This window comes from Dromiciops gliroides, chromosome 2 (genome assembly GCF_019393635.1).
Source record: "Dromiciops gliroides isolate mDroGli1 chromosome 2, mDroGli1.pri, whole genome shotgun sequence".
Classification (NCBI taxonomy): domain Eukaryota; kingdom Metazoa; phylum Chordata; class Mammalia; order Microbiotheria; family Microbiotheriidae; genus Dromiciops; species Dromiciops gliroides.
The window spans coordinates 690,025,610-690,047,048 of record NC_057862.1 but is presented as its reverse complement, the minus strand read 5'-3'; the positions used below and the strand labels follow the sequence as shown (position 1 = coordinate 690,047,048).

The 21,439-nt window shown below is 53.0% G+C and overlaps 1 protein-coding gene across 1 annotated transcript in view; it reads left to right on the top strand.

Moving 5' to 3' along the window:
- Positions 1-15,365, top strand: part of MOB1A (MOB kinase activator 1A) — a 28,632-nt gene extending 13,267 nt beyond the window's left edge. The window contains exons 3-6 of the mRNA XM_043984730.1: positions 6,105-6,198; positions 8,837-8,970; positions 11,840-12,003; positions 12,552-15,365. Of these exons, the coding sequence (XP_043840665.1) occupies positions 6,105-6,198; positions 8,837-8,970; positions 11,840-12,003; positions 12,552-12,629 (470 nt within the window). The 3' untranslated portion in view covers positions 12,630-15,365. The remainder of the gene's footprint in view (positions 1-6,104; positions 6,199-8,836; positions 8,971-11,839; positions 12,004-12,551) is intronic.
- The last annotated feature ends 6,074 nt before the right edge of the window (positions 15,366-21,439 follow it).

Sequence of the window (21,439 nt, the reverse complement as noted above, 5' to 3'; positions counted from 1 at the left end):
GAGCCTCCCGGTCTGAGCAGGGCTTTAGTGGAGGCTGAGAGCTGGTACCACAGTCGACAGTCGCTAGCACAATCGCAGGGTTTGACTCCCAGAGCAAGGCTGCGAAGGAGGCTGGGCCTGAGCCCAGGGCTTCTTCCTGGAAATCTGGCGTACGGTGGATAGAGCTCCAGAGCTCAGATGCAGCTTCGGGCTCTCACCAGCCCTGTGACCCCGGGCAGGTCCTGGGGACTTCCCCTCTGCCTGCCTCAGCTTCCTCGCGTGTAAAATGGACATAATAGGAGGATGGAGCAGTGTCCCGGGCGGGGGGGGGGGTGGGGTCCGTGGTGCTGCGCAGATCCCTGTTTCCTCCTGGGCCAGCTTGGCGTTTTGGCTTGGCCTGGGTCCCCACTTGTCCTTTCTCAGAACTCTGACATCTCTTCCCCAGATCTCGGCGTGCCCATCCCCTAAGCCTGGCCTTCCTCGGCTGGGTCGCACATCCTGAGGTTTTCCGGTCCTCCCTTCAGCAGGCAGTCCCCTCTCCAAGTCCTCTCCGTTTGAATAAGGCGGAGGACGTTAAAGCTGGCTGGGCACGCGTCTCCCTGTGTGTCTCCCAGTTCCGCTTCTGCAGAGACAGAATGAGGCCGGGCCAGTGTCTGGAGAATTGCCCTTTCTCTTCACTGCGGCTCCATGTCCCCGGCTGGCCTCGGACCCGCGTCTCAGACGCCGACACGTCCTTCTTGAGTTCACGTGGTTTGTGGCAGATGCCAGGGTCTGTGATGCAGTTTCTCTTTTTCCTTAATAAACGTTCTTGATGTTTTGTTTTCACATTTCCTCCCCATTCCAGAAAGTCGTTGCTTTTAACAAATAATACTGTTTTTAGAGGAAAAGAGGAAGAGAAATGAACAATCACCAGAAGCAATGGACACGTCAGACCAATGTGACATTCCCCCTCCCCCTCCACAAGGATGGGGGAGGGGCTCTCGGCCTCGGCCTGGCTTGGATTTTGTCACTTTTGACTGTGTGTGTGGGGGGGGGGAGCGGTGCAGGACGCGTTCTTTCTGCTAATGTCAATGTTCCCTCCATGCTTTGGTTCCAGCATTTTCTCACACGAGTCTCCCTTCTGCCAGTTGTACCCTCGGGCCCAGCCTGTGCCTTCTGGCACAGTGTTCTCGGTCACCTGTTGGGAGGATGCCTGCAGAGCCACCCTCAGGCTCATTAACTAATAAGGGGCTTGGACTCCGTGGCCTCAGAGGGTCCTCGAAGCCCTCTGCCGGCTCTCTTCTCATGGCCACTTCACGACTCACTCATGTGCCTCCTCTGACTGCCCAGACCACCGCCTCATTTTCTGATGTAGCTCCAGCCTGGGCGGTCTTGGGAGGCTGGGGTCTCCCAGCTTTCAGTCGCTCCAGGCAGAGACTTGGGACAGGCTTGGTGAGGGGCCGAGAATCCCTGGGCAGGAGCCCATCGTTCTACTTGGAGCTGAGTCTAGCACCTTCTCAGGGACATTTTGGGGCCCAGCTGTTTGTTCACTTTCTGAATCTTCCTGTCCCTCCTGAAGCCTCTTCCTTCAGCATCCCCTGGGGCCACCTGTGCTCTGGGGCTTCTTGCCCAGAACTTTGTAATCCCTGACACCGGTTTCTGGGCCCTGGTCTGGCTGCGTTGTTGGCTCTTAATCTCACAGCAGGAAACAACCTGAAAACATCTGTGTCTGAACAGATAGAGAGCGTGAATGGGAGGAGATTCGAGGCACTAACACTTGGGAAGAGGAAAGGCTTCCTGCACAGGTGGGGTCTGAGCTGAATCTTGAGGGAAGCCAAGAGGCAGAGGTGAGGAGGGAGACCTGCCAGGTGTGGGGAACACTGGCAGGACAAAGGTTAGGAGGTGGGAGATGAAAGGAACAGCAGCAAGCATGCCTGTATCCCTTGTGGAGAGGAGTCAGGCATAAGAGACCGCAAAGGTGATAAAAACGAATGCACTTTGTATGAGAAGCTTTGGGAAGATGTCAGGCCTCTGGTCATTGGGGGGACAGCAGCTGCCTTGGTGTTTCTAAGCAGGTAGTCAGCCGTCCCTGCTATTTGCCTCTTTCTTCTTTGATAATCGCCGCAGGAGCCCCCTCTCAAGGCCCCTGTGGAGGCCTGGCATCATCCCCAGGAGAGGCAGAAGCTCCCTCCTTCTGGGGAAGAGCCTCATTCTTCTCTGGTCCTCATTTCTTCCTCCTCTGGGCAGACTTCTGCCCTCCCCCTGCTGACCGATTGCTCAGGGCTTCCCTTGCCCACTGAGGGTTCTCCTCCTCTTTTGTGGGGGACCACTCTGCCCTTTGTATGTTACCAGGCTGAGAGAGAGAGAGACCCGGGTGTGTAAACAATAAGTGACTGATGACACATCTCGTCCCCTCTGCGTCACTGCCTGCGCTGCTCTTGCCTTCCCAACTTGTTAGAAGGGAGCTCACAGGAGGGGGATCACACTTAGACCTTGAAGATGCCGCAGAGGAGTCACTGGTTGAACTCCCCCTTTTTACCGATGAAGAAAGTGAGGCCCTGAGAAGGAGAATCACGTGCCCAGGGTTACATTGGTGGGAAGCCAGGGTTTAGACCTGAAGGAGACCTCGGAGGTAATCTGGTCCAACCCCATCCTTGTGCAGATGAAGACGTCACCTGCGTCTGGGATCCTGGGACTGTGACCCAAAGGGCCGCAGCCAGAAGGGCTCCTTCCTGGGGGTCAGAGGAAGTAATTCATGGCAGGCACAGAGCTGCCTCCCATAGGCCTGGGGTGGCGGGGGAGGCACGGAGAGAAGAAACAGGCCGAACTGGAACGGGCATCCAAGATGGGGGGAGCCCTTCGTTGTGGTCCTCCTCCTTCACCCTTGTTGGTAACTCCGGGAGGGACGCCGTGGCCAGCTATTGGTGGACTCTGAGTTGACAAGTTTATGGGAGCCTGCCCAGGAGGGGCCAGGCCTGAGAGCCAGACTCGGGGAGACCCCCCCCCCATCTCCTCTGGTTCGTGGTCCTTTGGTGTGTCCTCAGTGCCTGACTCTGGGCAGGAAGCGCCTGCAGCGCCTGTTCTTCCTCCCTCCGCCTCTGTTCTAAGGCTGACCTGTCCTTCCTTCCTCCCTCAAGCATCTGGGGGGCCCTGCTTTGTTTGGCCGGGGGCATCCTGCCCTGCTCTTCACCCTCCTTTCTGGGGATCTGGGAGAGAGAGCCCTGGCTTCCTTCGGAGGCAGGAGGTCTTGGTTCTAATCCTGCCTCTGGCTCTTAGCCAGCCCCAAACATGTGGACAACTTTTTACTAACTAAGCCATGTTTTTAAAATGTTTCCTAGTAGGGCAGCTAGGTGGCACAGTAGACAAAGCACCGGCCTTGGATTCAGGAGGACCTGAGTTCAAATCCGGCCTCAGACACTTGACACTTACTAGCTGTGTGACCCTGGGCAAGTCACTTAACCCTCATTGCTCTGAAAAAAAAAATGTTTCCTAGTAGCGGTCAAGCAGCAAACATTTATCAAACCCCTCTCATGTGCCACACACTGGGTGGGCACTGGGGCTGCAAAGATAGTGTGAAACAATCCCTTGAGAGGCATCGGGGCACCGTAAGTGGTTACAGAGGCTGGACTCGGGAGTCAGGTAAACCTGGGTTCAACATCCTACCCACGACACTTAGCAGCAGTGTGACCCTGGACAAGTCACTTGGACTCTGAGTCTCAGTTTTCTCCCCTATAAAATGGGAATTATAACCTTTGACCTCCCCTCCAAGGGTCTGAGGAGGCTCAAATGAAAGGATGTCTATAAAATGCTTAGCAGACCTTCAGGTCCTGGGTTCAGATCCTCTCCTTGACGTGTGCTGCTGGCTGTGTGACTTAGGTGCCCTGAACGTCCCTCTCCAGGTCTGAGCTGCAGAGACGCTGACCACCTGTGCTGAGACGGGTCATGTCCTCATCCAGCAGTTCCCTACCCCTGTCCCTGCGACGGGCTGATATCAGCATTGGTGGAGGGATTTCTCAGACTGATAAAACCGTGGGATCTCCGCGTTGGAAGGCACTTGAGCAGGAGGGGCAGAACACAGGGAACTGAGCCCAGTCTCTGCCTCTGTGAAGGCGTGGGGAGGAGCTTGGTCCCCCGCCTTCCAGGCCTTCAGTCAGAGGGGAGAGAGGGGGGAGGGAAGTGAGGCCTCAGATAGCAGGGGAGGTGAGATTAGAGGTGACGAGCTTATCTGGGGAGGGGAGCCAGGCCAGGCAGCAAGTGCAAACCACAGCAGCCCCTGTCCTCAGAGAGCTTCCATTCTCTGAACAGATGCATCATCACAGCGCAGTTTTCAGGAGTGACCCGCTCTCTATGACCCCATTCGGGGGTTTCTTGCCAGAAATGCTGGAGTGGTTACCATTTCCTTCTCCAGTGCATTTGACAGATGAGGAAACTGGGGCAAACAGGGTTAAGTGACTTCCCCAGGGTCATACAGTTAGGCGTCTGAGGCCGTATTTGAACACAAGACAGGAAGAGGAGTATTCCTGACTCTGGGACCAGCGCTCTGTGTGCTGTGGTGCCCCCCAGCTGCCCCAAATGAGAGGAGAAAGAACACCAACATGAGGGGAAATCAAGAAAGGCTTCCTGTAGGAGGTGGCATGGGAGCTATGCCTTAGGGATGGTGAGGAGGGAGGGCACTCTGGGCATGGGGCACAGCCTGGGCAAAGGCACAGTTGAGATGGAATGACCAGTTTGGCCGAACTGTTGAGCGTGTGAAGGGGGGCGGATGGAGCAACTCTGGAGAGGGCTTTGGAGCAAAGTCTGGGCATTTGTATTTCATAGGGAGCCACCATCAAGGCTCTGCTGATTACTAACCAGGACCCTGAGCAGCTTCCTTCAGCTCAATCGCCTTCTCTGTAAAATGACGCCAAATGACGTTTGCTGCTTCTCTTCATTTATCCGTCTCTACCCCGGTTTCATTTCTATTTAAAATGTTTTAATTTTGAACTGGAAAGGGGCGGTGGCATGTTGGAGAGAGTCAGCCTTCAGTCCTGAAAGACCCGGGTTCAAGTCCTGCCTCAGACACGTGCAGGCCGTGTGACCCAAGGCGGATCACAACACTTCTCCCTTCTCGGGGCACTGAGTGTCTTGCCAAGATTACAAGTTGTAGAGGAGTTGCTGCCTGCACCGGTAGAGGGAGTTTCCTTCCCGGGAGTTCTGGGTACAGCAGCCTCTGTGCTGACCTTTCTGAAGTAGGCTGAGATCTCAACACGGGGGCCCCTTTGTTTACTCCGCCGATCATCGAGGGCTGGGGTTTGTGTTTGTTTGGGTGGAATCACATCCTGTGGAGCCACCTTCCCTCTTCCATGAAGCACCTCCCCCTTCCTCCATCTGGGCCCCAGGGGGCTGGGCAGCCCCTGACAAGGGCCCCCCCCCCAAGGGGCTCCAAGTACGGCCCGATGTGGGCCACACTAGAGGGCTATGTGCCTGTCAGCCGGCAAAGCTTGGTTTTGTTTCTGTTCTCCGTGTCCACAGACCACCTTGTAGGTGTCCCTAAGACCATGAACGTAGCTGAGCCGAGTCTGGCCCCTCATTTTGCGGGTGGGATGCAGAGCCTTTAAGAGACCTGCTCTTGTAGAGGGAAAGCCCCGTGAGGGCAGGCACTGTTTGCTCTTTCCTCACATTTGCAACATTGTCCCTGACACGACAATAGGTGCTTTGTGAGCACTTGGCGATGAAGGGCTGAGAGCTGGGCAGGAATCTCTGTGGGAATAATGATGACCACGAGGGACATTTGTGGCACACCTCTGGGTTTTGGCCCTTCGGGGGCGGCCCTGCCTCAGACACGTACTGGCTGTGGGGCCCTCAGGGGGCACGGACTTGAAGCCAGATCTTCCTAAGGTAGCTCTCCATCCAGGCGGCCTGTCCTGTCACCAGCATCGTTATTCCTGTTGTCTCAATGAGGACACCGAGGCTCAGAAGCCATGGGACCTTCCCAGGTTCACATGGTGCAGATTCAAACCAGGAATCTGTCCCATGCAAACCTCTCAGTTTTCAGAGGAGGAATGGGGGTCCCACAACCATCGAGCTGTCCCGGGTCACCCAGACAGTAATGAATTAAGGAAGCACAGGACCCCATTTAATGCAAGACCTTGCTTCTTTTTCCGCAGCTGTGGATTTCTTTAATCAGATCAACATGCTCTATGGGACCATCACTGAATTTTGCACGGAAGCAAGCTGCCCAGTGATGTCTGCAGGCCCCAGGTAAGAGGCGCTCCCCAGGGTCCTGCGTTCCTCTGCTCACTTACAGACACATCCAGAGCATTCCCCAGAGAAGGATGGTCCCCTTGATTCCACCCTCTCTATGCCCAAGGACTCTAAAATGTCTACTCCTTGGCAGCCTCTTGGTGCATTTCATGTGCCTTTCCCCATTAATGCCAAGGAAATATGCCAGGCCCTGGGAATACAGAGACAAAATGGAACCAGCCCTCTCCCTTCAACAGCTTCTGTTCCATAGGGGAAGCCCCCATGTATAAATACAAATATATAGCAAATAAAGACAAGGTAATGGAGGGTGGGGCACAAACAGCTGGGCAATCTGGACAGGCTCCAGGCTGGTGCTGAGCTGAGCTTTGAAGGGGCCTAGGAACTTTAGGGGGGAGAAGGGAGCAGGGCATGCATTCCCAGCATGGGGGACTGCCTGTGCAAAGGCATGGTAATGGGAGATGGCATGTCCTGTGGGAGGAACGGCAAGATCATAGAGTACAAAAAGCAGAACACTGTAGAAGGGGCCGGAAGGCAGGAGGAGCCAGGTTGTGGAGGGCTTGGCACACCAGACGAGGAGCCTATATTTGATCTTGGAGCCCCCAGAGTGGATTAAGGCCTGTGCCTTAGGAAGATCCCTGCGGTGGCTGGATGGAGGATGGACTGGAGGGCTGAGGGACTCAGGCAAGCTAACTCCCAGCAGGGAGTGCAGCAGTCCAGGCATGAGGGGATGAGGGTCTGTACTGGTGGTAGAGGAGAGAAGGCGGTATATTGGAGAGATGGATACTACAAGAGGTGAAACTGACCAGGGATGGGGCAGAGGTGAAATAGACCAGGGAGAGGGCAGAGGTGAAATAGACCAGGGATGGGGCAGAGGTGAAATAGACCAGGGAGAGGGCAGAGGTGAAATAGACCAGGGAGAGGGCAGAGGTGAAATAGACCAGGGAGAGGGCAGAGGTGAAATAGACCAGGGATGGGGCAGAGGTGAAATAGACATGGGATGGGGCAAAGGTGAAATAGACCAGGGAGAGGGCAAGGGGGGGGTGGTGGTGGTGAAATAGATCAGGGATGCTACAGAGGTAAAACTGACTAGGGATGGGGCAGAGGTGAAACTGACATACCTTGGCACCATTTTGGATATAGGGGATGAGAGAGAGTGAGGACTCTAGGATAACTCCAAGGTCATGAACCTGGGGCCCGGGAGGATGGCAGGGCCCTTGACAGTAAGAGGGAAGGGAAGAGGGGGGAGGTAATGACTCAGTTTGGGGCTCACTGTAGGCTGGGCAATTCAGGATTCTGCTCCAGCAGCCCGGGCTAGGTCCCAGGGCCAGCATCAGGGGATGCCATTTCTCCATGGGCTAGGTCATGCTTGGCTTGACCTGTCTTTGGTGTTGACTTCGTTCAGGTTCTCCTCAGAAAGGCAGCCTGGGGGTGAGTAAGGAGTGTCTCAGGTGTCCCCTGTTAATAAGTTGCTTCTGAGTCAAGTCAACAGGCATTTATTCATCCCCTAGCTCCTTCGTGTGGAAAAGGTAAAATACCTGTGCGAGCTTCCCCCGGGTGCATGCTCTGAGGTGAATAACCAGCATATGGTTTTATTTGGTGTGAAGTTGGGAATAAAAATAGACATTATTTTAAAAGCTACTCTGTGTAAAAGGGTTGTCTGAAGAGTAGTGAGAAGCAGCCCACAGTTGGGCAGAGCACTACCTGGGAGTCCGGAAAACCTGAGTTCAAATCCTACCCTCAGACACTTAGCAGTTGTGTGACTTCTGGTGTCTCAGTTTCTGCATCTGGAGAATGGGGATAAGAATATCTTCCTCACAGTATGGTTGTAAAGCCATGTCTTTATTCTGTATATACTCATGGGCATAAGTGTTGTCATCACTGGCTAGATTGGGAGCTGCTCAAGGCTTCAAATGCTTTGAAGGGGCCTAGGAATTCTAAGGGGGAGAAGGGAGCAGAGCATGCATTCCTGGCATGGGGGACTGCCAGTGCCTTTCATGTTTGTCCTTCTCAGCTCAGCACCTAGCGCATAATAGGTGCTTCATAAATGCTTGTTGACTGCACGATAGACATGTGACTTTTTTTTTTTTGGTGAGGCAGTTGGGGTTAAATGACTTGCCCAGGGTCACACAGCTAGTAAGTGTCAAGGGTCTGAGGTCGGATTTGAACTCAGGTCCTCCTGAATCCAGGGCCAGTGCTCTATCCACTGCGCCACCTAGCTGCCCCAAGAGATGCTATGACTTTTAAGTGGTCTCAGTAGATCTGTGTCCAGAGGGACCGTGCTTCATTTCTTACACTACTCTAGTCTCTGCGTCCCAAAGTCCTTTGCAGATGATTCTGGGCTAATGGGATTTGTGGGGGTGGGGAAACTGGAATGGCTCCAGGAACTCTTCCCACCCCAGACTGAACTGGAGCCCAGCTGGCCCCTGCATGCTGATTTGTCCAAAGGGATTCTGCTTTCAGACCTCTGAATGTAAGCTCCCTGAGAGCAGGCACCAATTCCCCCTTTAAAGGGTCTTCGTAGCCATAGCCAATGGCACATAGTAGGTGCTTCATAAATGTTGAATTGAGTTAAATGGCGTTGACTGGGGAGGAACAGCTTTCTTGCCGCCTTCTCACGGAAGCGTCTCTCCTGCAGATATGAGTACCACTGGGCGGACGGCACCAACATCAAGAAGCCTGTTAAATGTTCTGCTCCCAAGTACATCGACTACCTGATGACGTGGGTTCAGGACCAGCTGGACGATGAGACGCTTTTCCCATCCAAGATCGGTGAGTGTGGGGACCCCACAGAGCTCCAGGACCTTTGCCAGTGATAGGGGAGAGATGGCCAGCTTGGCCCTGGGAAATGTCACAGCCTCGTTAGGTATCCAAGGTGAGACTGGAACCCAGGGCCGCCTACCTCCCAGGCTGGAGCTCACTATGCCCGGCTGCATGGCCTCTTCCTATCTCGTGGACATCCTTGGCCTCTCCACAGATGGATGCTGAGACCCACAGGCATATTTGTCCACGTGATCCATTTCCCAGTGGCGTCTGCCATGGACATTCAAGCAGTGTGTCTATAGCGCTTCCTGTTTGCCTGGCTCTTTGGGGGAAATACAGACGTGGAGGGCATGGCCCTTCCCTGGAGAGGCAGCACAGGCCTTGGGAGGGGACGGAGCCCTGGCTTGGAATCCAGCACCTCAGACGAGGCCGGCCTCAGTCGACTCATCTGTAAAATGAGGGGGGGAGGTTGGACTTGCCAACCTCAGACATCCTTCCAGCTTGCTCAGACATCATTAACACTCCTTCCATGGGCCCTTGAGGTCCTCCCCTCGGCATTTCGGCTTGTGCCCCCACCTCAAGTTGGCTTCAGTCTACTTCTCTTGCCTGTCAGAGCTTCGAGCCCGTGCCTGGCACATCCTACACTATTAATAAATACTTGTTGACTGACTGACTGACTGATGACCACCACCCGGTGCCTTGCCCTTGGGAGGCCCTTAAGGAGGGCTTGCTGGGCCTTTGGCAAGGAAGGAGACAGGCTTGGTGTGGAATCACTGCTGTTGACCTGGGAACACCCAGCAAGTAATGAATGAATGCATGAGCGAATGAGTGAAAGACAGACAGAGACTGGCAGATGTTCCCTCTGCTGTCTCAGCTTGGCCTCTGTGGAGTCCCCATGGAAGCCACTGGCTCTTTGTTCTGTCCCAAAGGTTCACCTTGTAGGAGCTCCCTGGGACCCCCATCTATACCCTGCACATCTGTGAAGTGTGAAGTAGCTTCTCCTCTCCAAAACACTGGGGTCTCCTGCTTTCAAAGGATTGTTTTCTTTTTTAAAAAAAAGTTTTATTGCTGCTTTTTCTTTTTAAAAAGATATTAAAAGCTTTTGTTTTTCTTTCACCTTAATTCCTCAGCCCCCCCCCACTCCCCTTCCCCTGTCCAGCAAACCTTTCCTTATAACAAAGAATAAAAAAGGAAGAGAAAAAAATCAGTTCAGCACATGGATGATCTGAAAAGCATATGCAGTGCTCTGTACCCATAGGTCCCCCTAACTCCTGCCGGGAGTAGAGTGAGGTACGTCTCCTTGTCTCTTCTGGGGGCGGCATCTGATCATTATGCTGGCCCAGAACACCGAGGACAGTCTCTCTCCACATCGATGTCACACACCTGGCACCCTTCCCCAGTGGAGCAACCCTCCCTTGTTGCAGACAGAATCAATCCGGTGCCTAGCACGGTGCCTGGTTTCAGTGATAAAAAGCAGGCACTTAACAAGTGCTTGGTGACTGGACCTGAAATATACCAGCTCATTGGCCTCCTCTGACACCCCTGGGCTGCCCCTCTGCCACGGAGGAGAGGAGGTGGGGGCGTGCTTCACCATCAGCCTCCCTCTGTCTCTGTCTCTCTGTTTCTCTGTCACTCTCCCTGTCTCTCTGTCTCTCTCTGTCTCTGTCTCACTGTCTCTCTCTGTCTCTGTCACTCTCCCTATCTCTCTGTCTCTCTCTGTCTCACTGTCTCTCTGTCTCTGTCTCACTGTTTCTCTCTGTCTCACTGTCTCTCTCTGTCTCTGTCTCTTTGTCTCTCTCTGTCTCACTGTCTCTCTGTCTCTCTCTGTCTCACTGTCTCTCTCTGTCTCACTGTCTCTCTCTGTCTCTGTCTCACTGTCTCTCTCCCTGTCTCTCTGTCTCTCTCCGTCTGTCTCACTGTCTCTCTCTGTCTCACTGTCTCTCTGTCTCTGTCTCTCTGTCTCTCTCCCTGTCTCTCTGTCTCACTGTCTCTGTCTCTCTCTGTCTCTCTCTCTGTCTCTGTCTCTCTGTCTCCCTCTCTGTCTCTGTCTCTGTCTCACTGTCTTTCTGTCTCTGTCTCTCCATCTCTCTCTGTCTCTCTGTCTCTGTCTCTCTGTCTCCCTCACTGTCTCCCTCTCTCTCTGTCTCTGTCTCTCCCTCTCTCTCTGTCTCTCTCTCTCTCCATCTCTCTCTGTCTCTCTGTCTCTCTCTCTCTGTCTCTCTCTCTCTCCATCTCTCTCTGTCTCTCCATCTCTCTCTGTCTCTGTCTCTCCCTCTCTCTCTGTCTCTCTCTCTCTCTCTCTCTCTCTCTCTGTCTCTGTCTCTCTGTCTCCCTCTCTCTCTGTCTCTGTCTCTCCCTCTCTCTCTGTCTCTCTCTCTCTCCATCTCTCTCTGTCTCTCTCTCTCTCCATCTCTCTCTGTCTCTCTCTCCCTCTCTCTCTGTCTCTCTCTCTGTCTCTCTGTCTCTCTCTCTCTCCATCTCTCTCTCTGTCTCTCTCTGTCTCTGTCTCACTGTCTCTCTGTCTCTCTCTCTCTCTCTCTCTGTCTCTGTCTCACTGTCTCTCTGTCTCTCTCTCTCTCTCTCTGTCTCTGTCTCACTGTCTTTCTGTCTCTGTCTCTCCATCTCTCTCTGTCTCTCTGTCTCTGTCTCTCCCTCTCTCTCTGTCTCTCTCTCTCTCCATCTCTCTCCATCTCTCTCTGTCTCTCTCTCTGTCTCTCTGTCTCTCTCTGTGTGTCCCCCAGTCCTGGGGGAAAACAAACTCACGTTCAGTGAGCCCCATCAGGACAGTGAAGGCAGCTGGGCCCCTCCCACGGGGGGCTCCTTTGCAGACAGGTGGCAGTCTGACTGACCAGCTGACTGAGGTGTGTTTCTGCCCCAGGGGTGCCGTTCCCCAAGAACTTCATGTCGGTGGCCAAGACCATCCTGAAGCGCCTGTTCCGGGTCTACGCACACATCTACTACCAGCACTTTGACGCCGTGATGCAGCTGCAGGAGGAGGCTCACCTCAACACCTCCTTCAAGCACTTCATCTTTTTCGTGCAGGTGCGTCAGGGCTCCACAGGGGCGGGAGGTGCCCCCCACTGTGCACAGGGCTTCAGCCGGGCTTTGGATTTGGAAAGTCCGCCTGACCAAGGGGCGGGCGAGTTCTGTGGACACAGAGACGAGGTTAGGGATCGGACTGGGGTCGCATTCCTGTGGGAAACTCCCAGATGAGGAAACACCCTGCACCAGTGTAGGCGTCCACCTTCTCTGAAAGCTTCCCCCTCTCCAGGCTAAGAGACCCTTTTGTCCAAGGTCAAGGGCAGTGACGTGTGTCGGGAAAAATTGAACCTGAGTCTTCCTGGCTCCGAGGGACGCTCTACCTGGGTCTTAACCTAGGACCCGTGAACTTTAAAACGATAGATTTTGATGACCGCATCTTAGTGCGCCTGAAGGGCTTGGCCCACGGGTGTCACCAGGCCAGGGTCAAGATCCCCTGGGCTCAGCCCCACCGCGAAGGTAGAACTGTGGACTGATGTGATGGCTCTGTCTCCCCTCTCCCCACCCCCTTCTCCCCTCTCCCTCTCTCTTCTCCTCTCCCCGCCCTCCAGGAGTTCAATCTGATCGACCGCCGGGAGCTGGCGCCTCTTCAGGAGCTGATTGAGAAGCTTGGCTCCAAGGACAGATAGACAGCCCCAGGAGGACGGCCCCCAGCCCCCGGCACAGCCCGATCTAAAGGGTCGCTTCCTTTGCTACTGCCACGCCTTCCTCTTGTTCAGTCAAGGTGCCTCAGTGGGACCAACACCTCTTCCTCTTGCCTGGAGCCAGACTGGCCAAAGCCTTTGCACCCTCTGCCTCGGGGCAGCCCTGGGCCCCTCCTGCTCCTCCTAGTGGGGCATCCTGGGTACCTAACCGCAGTTATTTCTTCTAAGTCACCTGTCACTTGTTCCCTGGTTGGAGGGGGAGGCGGGCCTCCACTGTCCTGTATGGGCTTTCTTTTTAGGCAGAAATTCTGGTTCCAGGCTCCCCCTTCACCCCCCCCCCCCAGCCGCTTCTTACAGTATTTGTGGGGATGGGTCTGGGATTTAAGATGTCCCACCCATCGTCGGTAGACTTAGAGCTGTGGGAAAAGATCTCAAAAGCAGTGTCAGCTTCTCCAGAACTTGGTCTTTTTGGACGGCCGGGTGACTTCTAGTCTCTCACAAGTTTGGGAAAAGGATCTCTCCTTTTCCCAGTGTGGTGTCCGCTATGGGGGAGGGGCTGATTAGGAGATGAGGAAAAAGCTCTGTGTTGCTCCGTTCCGAGCGTGCGGGACTACTTGGAGGAGTGACTCTGATAGGCTGCCCCTCCTGGGACCCAGCCCACTGCTAACCAGCCACAGGTGGCACCAGCCACCCACCAGCAACCAAAGGAATTTCTAACCCAGATGGGACTTGGCTTTGGGGCATCGATTCCCTCAAGGGAGGGAGCATGGTGCTTCCCCCCTGCCATGACTCCTTAGACGATTTCTAAATAGAGACCTTCAGTTCCAGTTCCCCGAGGCTTGGGAGCTTGGGTGTTCTAGGAAGATCGGGACTTGGACTCACTTGGGTTTTGCAGAACAGAAATGCCCTGTGTGCAGAGGCGGGTCTCAGAGCCACTCTTTGCGTTTTTGTCTTTAAATTTCCCACAACATTTGACACGCTGGATGGGAACCACTTGTGTTTAGGACTGCGCATGCTCTGTTGGTTTCAGGTTTACTTGGTTCTTTTTCGGCTGTTTTCTCCATGCACTTTGAATGAACCTTAACTGCCTTATGAAGCAGGCCATTAGCATAGGGGGGACTCTGGGAGGCCCTGGGGAAGCCGTCTTGTGGGCAGAGGTCCCTGGCGTTCTCGGAAGGGCTCCAGCCTAAGGGGCTTGCTACCAACAGTCACCAACTGCCCCGCTGGATTCCACCCACAGGACAAAAGGCATTGGACCCTGGGGGAAAAGGCACTTCCTTTTTATGCTTAGTGTATTTTTGTATCACATCGCTCTGGGCAAAATATATTTTCTCTTTGGGGGAAAAGTCTTTTCTAGTTGGCTCCTAAGAGGGGGGACAACCTTGGGTTAGTGGGAGAAGTCGTGGCTTCGAGGCCTAGTGAAGCCGCCATTTCCCTAACCTGGGTGGCCTTGGGCTCCTCCTTTCTGCTTAAAATGAGGGTCAGGCTGGCATTGTGGAGGCAGCCAAAGGACCTGAGGGGAGACACCACCCAGGTGGCCTTGGGCACATCCTCTAGCCTCTGCTGGCCTCAGTTTCCTCACCTGTAAAATGTGGGGATTGGGCTGGATGGCTTCAGAGATCGCTTCCAGCTCGGCCTCTGGGATCCTCTGATTCTCTGCCTCCTCAGGGTCCACACTAGAGCGCCAGGCCACGGGGATCGGGCTGGGCCAGCTTCCCTTCACCAGCGCCCCCCCAGTGGGCAGGCCCAGGGTTGGGAGCAGCCATGTGGCAGCACCAAAAGAAGAGAGAAGTAGCACCTAGTCATCGGTCAGTTGGGGTTCCTGGACCTTAAGGTAAAACCGTCCGTCCTTGACCGAGCCCCATTGGGAAGGTCCACCACCCACCAAGGGGACGGCAGTCGTCCCCAAGCAGTCATCGCCCCCATCTTGCCCTGGTGCTCTCACGTTTGCTGCATCACCAGTACAGCTGCCCCACCTGTGAGCCCTCCCCTACCTCCATGAAGCCCCGCTCTGGGCCCAGCCTCCCTCACTGGATCTCACCATTGCTGGTACTTCTCTCATTGATTCTAATGCAGCCCCAGGGCTGTGTTGACTGGATGAGAACCCTAAAAACACCTTGTAGGCCCCCAAGACGGAAGCCCCAAAGGATGCAGTGCAGCTTATCTTTCTTTGTGGAATCCTCCCCATTCTTCCCATATCCATCATTGCCAAGGTCGTGCCGTAGCAGGTGATGGGAGGGGGGCAGACAATCTGACCGGCCCAACAGAGAGCCGGCTGCCTCTGAGCTTTACTGGGGTGATCGTGGTCAGCAGAGTTCTTGTTCAGGTCCCATCTTGGACTTTGCATTGCTTGGCTTGAAAACTGTTTCTTCAGATCTGTGAGGGGGGAGGGTGTATGCCCAACTGTTGGCTTGGTTCCTAATCTTGTCTAGTTTTACATTAAAATACATGGGAAATCGGGGCAGCGAGGTGGCACAGTGGATAAAATACTGGCCCTGGATTCAGGAGAACCTGAGTTCAAATCCGGCCTCAGACACTTGACACTTACTAGCTGTGTGACCCTGGGCAAGTCACTTAACCCTCATTGCCCCACCAAAAAAAAAAAAAAAGGAAAAAAAAATACATGGGAAATCCCCAACCCTGCAGAGTGCCAACAGTGTTGATGAACCTCCTAAGCTTTCTGTGTTAGGAAATTCTCAGTCCCCAGTAAAAGCCTCTCCCTAAGTCATTGGCATTCAATCCAAGCAGCCCCCTGTGGAGCAGAGGTCCAGAAGGCACCCTTGACATGAGGTAGCCCAGCTGGATCCAGCCATGCCCTGGAAGGCACAGGGAGGAGCAGTGATTTTCCTGAGGTCACACAGCACGACCGGGTCAGAGCCTGAGCCTGGGTCTCCAGGGCCCTGCCTGGGATTCTGACCACTAAGGTCACGTTCTCTCCCAGGTGCTTATACTCATTCCTAAGAGTTCCATCTGGAAGGGGCCAGTAGATGGGCTCTTTACCTGGCTGGAGTCGTAGAACTCGGTGTGTCTCTGTTTCCATCACTTTATTTCAGTAGAATGGGCTGCCTTGGTGATCCCATGCATTTTATTTCATGCATTTAGAGCCGTGTTTTAGAGAAGGGGTCCACGGGTTTCCGACTGCCGAAGGGAACCCCTTGATTTGATAGATGAGGTCGGTTCCCAGCTCAGCCCGAGGGTGTGGGTACGCCTAGTGTAGGTGTTCTGATCGGGCGGTAAAAGGAGGGTTCCTGGCTCCTCTGCCCATGGACGCCGGTGGGTGGAAGAGGTGCATTCTTACCTCCTAATATCCTCCACTCTCCAGGCCTTCATGCCCTCTACCGCCTGCCCCCTCTCTCTCAGACACAGACACACACCCCCTTCTGGATCACAGGGAGCTCTCTTCCCCACCCACCTCCCTGTCAAAGCCTCTCCTTGGGACTGTGGGCCTTGGGTTAGCAGGCTGGTTCAATACACTGGTCCTTTGGCTTTGCCAATAACCCAGTCTGGAAAGTGGAGCTGTTTGGCGTTATTGTCGAGAAGCTTCCTGTTTGAGGGTGGGTTAGACTGGAAGTGTCTGTGGCCTCTTTGTCCACCTTGCCAAGAGATGGCTGAGCTCCTCCAGGGCCGGAACCATGACCAGAGTGACTGAGTGAGCTCCTTCTCCGTGACTCCTGGGGCCTCCTTTTAGCATCCTAACCGAAAGCAGAATAGGTCATATTTTTTCTGTCTTCCTGTGTCTCTATCGGGGCCTGAGTTAGAAGAGGAGAGGCTGCCTTGGTGTAGACATCTCTCCTAACTTCATTGGGGTTTTCCACGTCATTCACTCCGTGGTGTATTAGATTGAAGGTGTTGCACCTGATACCCACTTGGGGGCTTTTCTGTCAATCCCAAATCCTGTTCCCGGAGGGTGCTCTGTGAATGGGAATGCACTGTGGCGGGCAGAATGAGGGAGAGGCCGTGGCGTGAAGTCCCTGGTCCCTCCCGGCGCGTCTGCTCAGTGCTCAGCCTGTTCTCCCCCTTTCAGACAAACCACTGCCTTTGGAAGTCGGCTGCCTCAGTTAACCTTGGTAATGACCCAGAAAGTTTTTATAATGTTTTTTACATCAATTCCAGGAGCTTTAGTGACTTTTCCCCTCAGTAAGTTTCCTCGACTTTTTAAAAGAGTGTTTTGTATCAACTTTTGTAACTTTATTTTCACTAGAATAAAGCATGTGGAAAGAAAACTGTGACTTGCTCTGACTTGTGGGTGTGTTGGCAAATGGCCACTTCTCAGAGCCGTGGCCGGCACTGACGACAGCCACGACTTCTCTTTGGTTGGTGCCTCGTCGTGGCCTGGGGTTACGAAAGCTGTATTGCCGGCAGAGCATGAAGTCTGACTGGACCTCCAAGCCAGAGGGCCTTCAAGTGTGGGCCCAGGGACGGACTGACCAACCACCGCTTGCTGCCCGGAGGATCGTATACTACACCGCAACTGCTCATCTCCCCAGGAAGGTGTATTCTTACTTTGTATCACTAGAGAGAGCCCCTCCCCGAAACCGGGGGCCCCAAGCACGTCAGTCAAATAGCCCCAGAATTATCGGTAAAAAGGTGGAGTTGATATGCCCTAGAACAAACAATCCGTTTTAGTGACTTGTGACCAGAGAGAACAACCTATCTGTGAGGCCATGTTTGTCCTCTCTGGAAGACCAAAGGCATAACTACACAGCCCGTGGGACATTTCCTCGGCAGGGTCTCCTCTCACAGCTTAACTGGTGTCTGTTGGGAGTGAGGTCACTGATGGGTCTGAACCTTTCAGGGAGATGAAGGTGTCAGCTGGGATCCCAGGCAGAGGCTAAAAAAGCTCCCAGGGGTCATGATGGTGACTGCTGCATGCAACACACTGGGAGTGGGGGCAGTGTACCCAAGGGGGAGAGCCCGACCTCGTTCCTTTGGCGCGACTCAAGGACTGGTTAACAGATGAAAGTCACTTAGAAAGTTGAAAACAGGCTTTGAGTGTGGAGGATGAGGATAGAGAGGCAGTAATGTAGTAGAAAGAGCCCATGATTTAGTCAGAGGACCCAGGTTCAAACCCTAGTGAGATTTGGGGCCGGTTACTTACCCCCCTGAGCCTCAGTTCCCTCATCTGTAAAGGGGTTGGACCGGATGGCCTCAGAAACTCTCCTCTTGATCTAAATCCACATTCCTGTGGTTGTAGAAGTAAAACCCAACATTTCAAAGCAATTGCAGGCAAGGGTGTGGGTGGAGAGGAGCCCTCCCAATGAGGCATGATCTAGGGAGGTGCACCCAGGCTGACATTCAGGGGGGCCTGAGGGTCCCGAGATAAAGCCTCAGACAGAGGGAGAACACCGGAAGTGTGCGTCCAGGTAAGGAGGGGGGTGTGGGATATGTGCAGGAAACCCCCCACTGGCCAGTGAGCAGAATGCAGAATCAGTCTGCTAACCTAGGTCCGGGGCTAAATTAGGATGGAATTTGGGTGTCAGAGACAGGGCTTGTAGTAATACCAAGGAGGGAAATGCCATTGCACGCCGGGTAAGTGCTTTAAAGTTTTATGAAGGAGGTTGCATTATGTCTGGGTCTGAGCATCATATCTCAGCAAAGACGTGAGCCAGCTGGAATTGCTAAAACAGTGAGGGACCAGAAATGGGGCCCCAATGGGATCAGTTGAAGGGATTGGGGTGTGGGGAGGGAGCTGGAGGGGAAACCTTCAAGGATTTGAGGGGTGGTCATGTGCAAGGAGATGCGTTTTCCTTATCCATTCTCAAAGGACCAAAACAGGGTGAATGGGTGGAAACCACAAGGAGACAACTGTCAACTCCTCATGAGAGAAAGCTCCCCGACAATTAAAGAGCATGGTGCTTTGCACTTAATAAATGCTTCTTGATTGATTGGCTGAGATAAAAAGGGTGGGATAGAAGTGAATTGGGTCACCAAAGGAAGAAGATTGTAGCCATTGAAGGGGTGCTGGCCTGGAAGGTCACAGTGAGGAGAAAGAAGGGGATTTAGGGCTTGGGAATGTTACGAATATATGAATCACCTGGATTTGATGGAGGTGCCTTCTTATCCCAAAGTATTTTTTATGAAACCCTGGGTTAGTAGGAACAAAATTCCCTCCAACTGAACTCTAAGCTGAGCCCAGATAGCTGGCAGATGGAAGACCCTACCTCGTGACTTCCCTCAGGATAGTGAGTCCCTATCTTGTGGTGACATCTGGGCATCCTGGTCCTTGCCAAACCCTTGTTTGGAATCCTGTAATCTTATGATGCTTCGCTATTTCCTCCATACTTGTTATAACAAGTTGTTAAAGTGCCTTTGCTTCTGTATCATACTATTGAAACTGACAACACTAACCCATGGACAAAAAAAAAGCCATAGATGCCCTCAGAAAGGGGGAGACCCTGAGCTCCCTTCTGAGGAGGGGGGGTCTCCAACATGATCATGGTTTCTTTCTTCTTGGGACAAAATCGTTATGTTTTTCCTATCCATTCTCTGATCTGGGTGAACAAATTGTAGGAAATATTATTGATGTCTCTGATCTGTTGTTTATCTTGTAAGAGGATGGGTATGAAAACCATATCTTAATATTCAACAGGAAGCAGAGGAAAAAGGCAACGATGAAAGATAGTGATCAGTTCAAAATGGTTGTGGTTCATGAACATGAAGTGAAACACTTGTGGGTGATGGCAAGATCAGGGCTGCGACCGTCTCTGGATGTGCTGAGATGGGTTGGAGAGGTAGGTCGTGGGACATGGGAAACTGAGGACAGGAAAAGCTCGGGTGTTTAAGGGAGTGAAAATACATATGCTGAAGTCCCTTAGTATGAGAACAGGAGTTGAAGTGGAAAGACTATGAAACCAGGCACTGAAGTCATTGATGAAGGAAGGAAAATGTCTTGGGTGTTGACGCACCTCTTTCCTCATTCTCCTTCTGCCTGTCTGACCACACCTCCATCTCCTTTCCTGGATTTTCAACCAGATCTTGCGTGCAAACTGTGGACCCTCTTCTCCCCCTGTGTTGTATCATGTGGTGATCTCATCAATTCCCATGGCTTTAATTATCTCTATGCTGTTGGTTCTCAGATCTCTTTATCAAGCCCTAACCTCTCTCCTGATCTCCAGTCTCACATGATCAACTACCTTTTGAACTGGAACTGCATGTCCTATAGACATCTTAAATCCACCATGGCCAAAACAGAAGTCACCCCCCCCAATCCTTTCCTCTCCCCAGTTTCCCTGTCCTGGGCACCACCATCTTCCCAATCATCTGAGCGTGCAACCCCAGAGTCATCCTTGCCTCCACTCCAGCACTGTCCCCACATCCAATCTGCTGCCAAGTCTTACCCTCACCTAATCCTAGTTCCCAACATCTTTCATAAAGGCCCTTGCTGCCCACTCAGCTGCCACTCATCCCCCATCACTTGGGCTATTGCCTTAGTTGTTCTCTACATAAAGTTTCTCCCTACTCCAGTCCATGAGCTGTCAAATTTATCTTCCTAAGGTTCAAGAGGTCCAACCGTGTGACCTCAGTGACTCTCAGGGGCTCCCACTAAATACCGTCAGTCACGAAAGCTTGTGAAAGATGATGGCAAAATCTCGCTGCCTGGAGAAGTGCATGAGTATTGTACCCCAGTTTCATGCCAGTGCATGCACAGGTTCTGGATCACAGGTGATACTCTCACTTTCCCAGTCACCGATGGAGTGAAGCGGGGCTGTGCCCTTGCTCCCATGCTTTTTAGCATGATCTTTTCAGCTGTGTTGTTGGACACCTTCAACAAGGATGAAAACAGCATCAAGGTCAGCTCCTTCACAGAAGAGGCTTGAAAAGGCTACAAGCCAAGGCTACATCAAAAGGAGAGCTGGAGCATAACTTTTTGCTCAGAGATGCTTGCGCACTCAATGCAGCCTCTGAGGCTGAGATGCAACAGAGTATGGATCCATTCTCTGCTGCTTGTGCTAATTTTGGCCTGACAATTAACACCAAGAAAACACAGGTTGTCCCCCAGCCGGCACCACACCATCCACACCTGGAACCATTGGTTACAACAGATGGAGAAATTTGGGCATTTTGAATACTGTGGATAAAGTTCACTTACCTTGGCAGCAAACTTTCCAAGGATGTCCACAAAGATGGTGAGATTGATGCATACAATGCCAGAGCTAGCTCAGTGTTTGGGAGGCTCCAAAGGAAAGTATGGAAGAGAAGAGGTATTAGGCTGCCTACCCAACTGAAGGTCTACAGAGCCATTGTGCTGACCTCATCGTGTATGCCTGTGAAACCTGGACAGTCTACCATGCCAGGAAACTGAATTGCTTCCATTTGAATTATCTTGGGTGGGGGGCATCTAGGTGGCGCAGTGGATAAAGCACCGGCCCTGTATTCAGGAGGACCTGAGTTCAAATCCGGCCTCAGACACTTGACACTTAGTAGTTGTGTGACCCTGGGCAAGTCACTTAACCCCCATTGCCCCGCAAAAAATAAATAAATAAAAATGAATTGTCTTAGGAAAATTCTGAAGATCACCCGGCAGGATAAGGACACTGGTAGGACACTAAGGTCCTTTTATTTTGTTTTTTCTTTTTTGCGGGGCAGTGAGGGTTAAGTGACTTGCCCAAGGTCACACAACTAGTAAGTGTCAAGTGTCTGAGGTCAGATTTGAACTCGGGACCTCCTGAATCCAAGGCCTGTGGTTCATCCATTGCACCACCTAGATGCCCCTACTAAGGTCCTTTTCCAACCTCAACACAGTGATGTCATTTTGGTCCTCTTCAAGAACAAAGGACAACAACCAACCAACCATT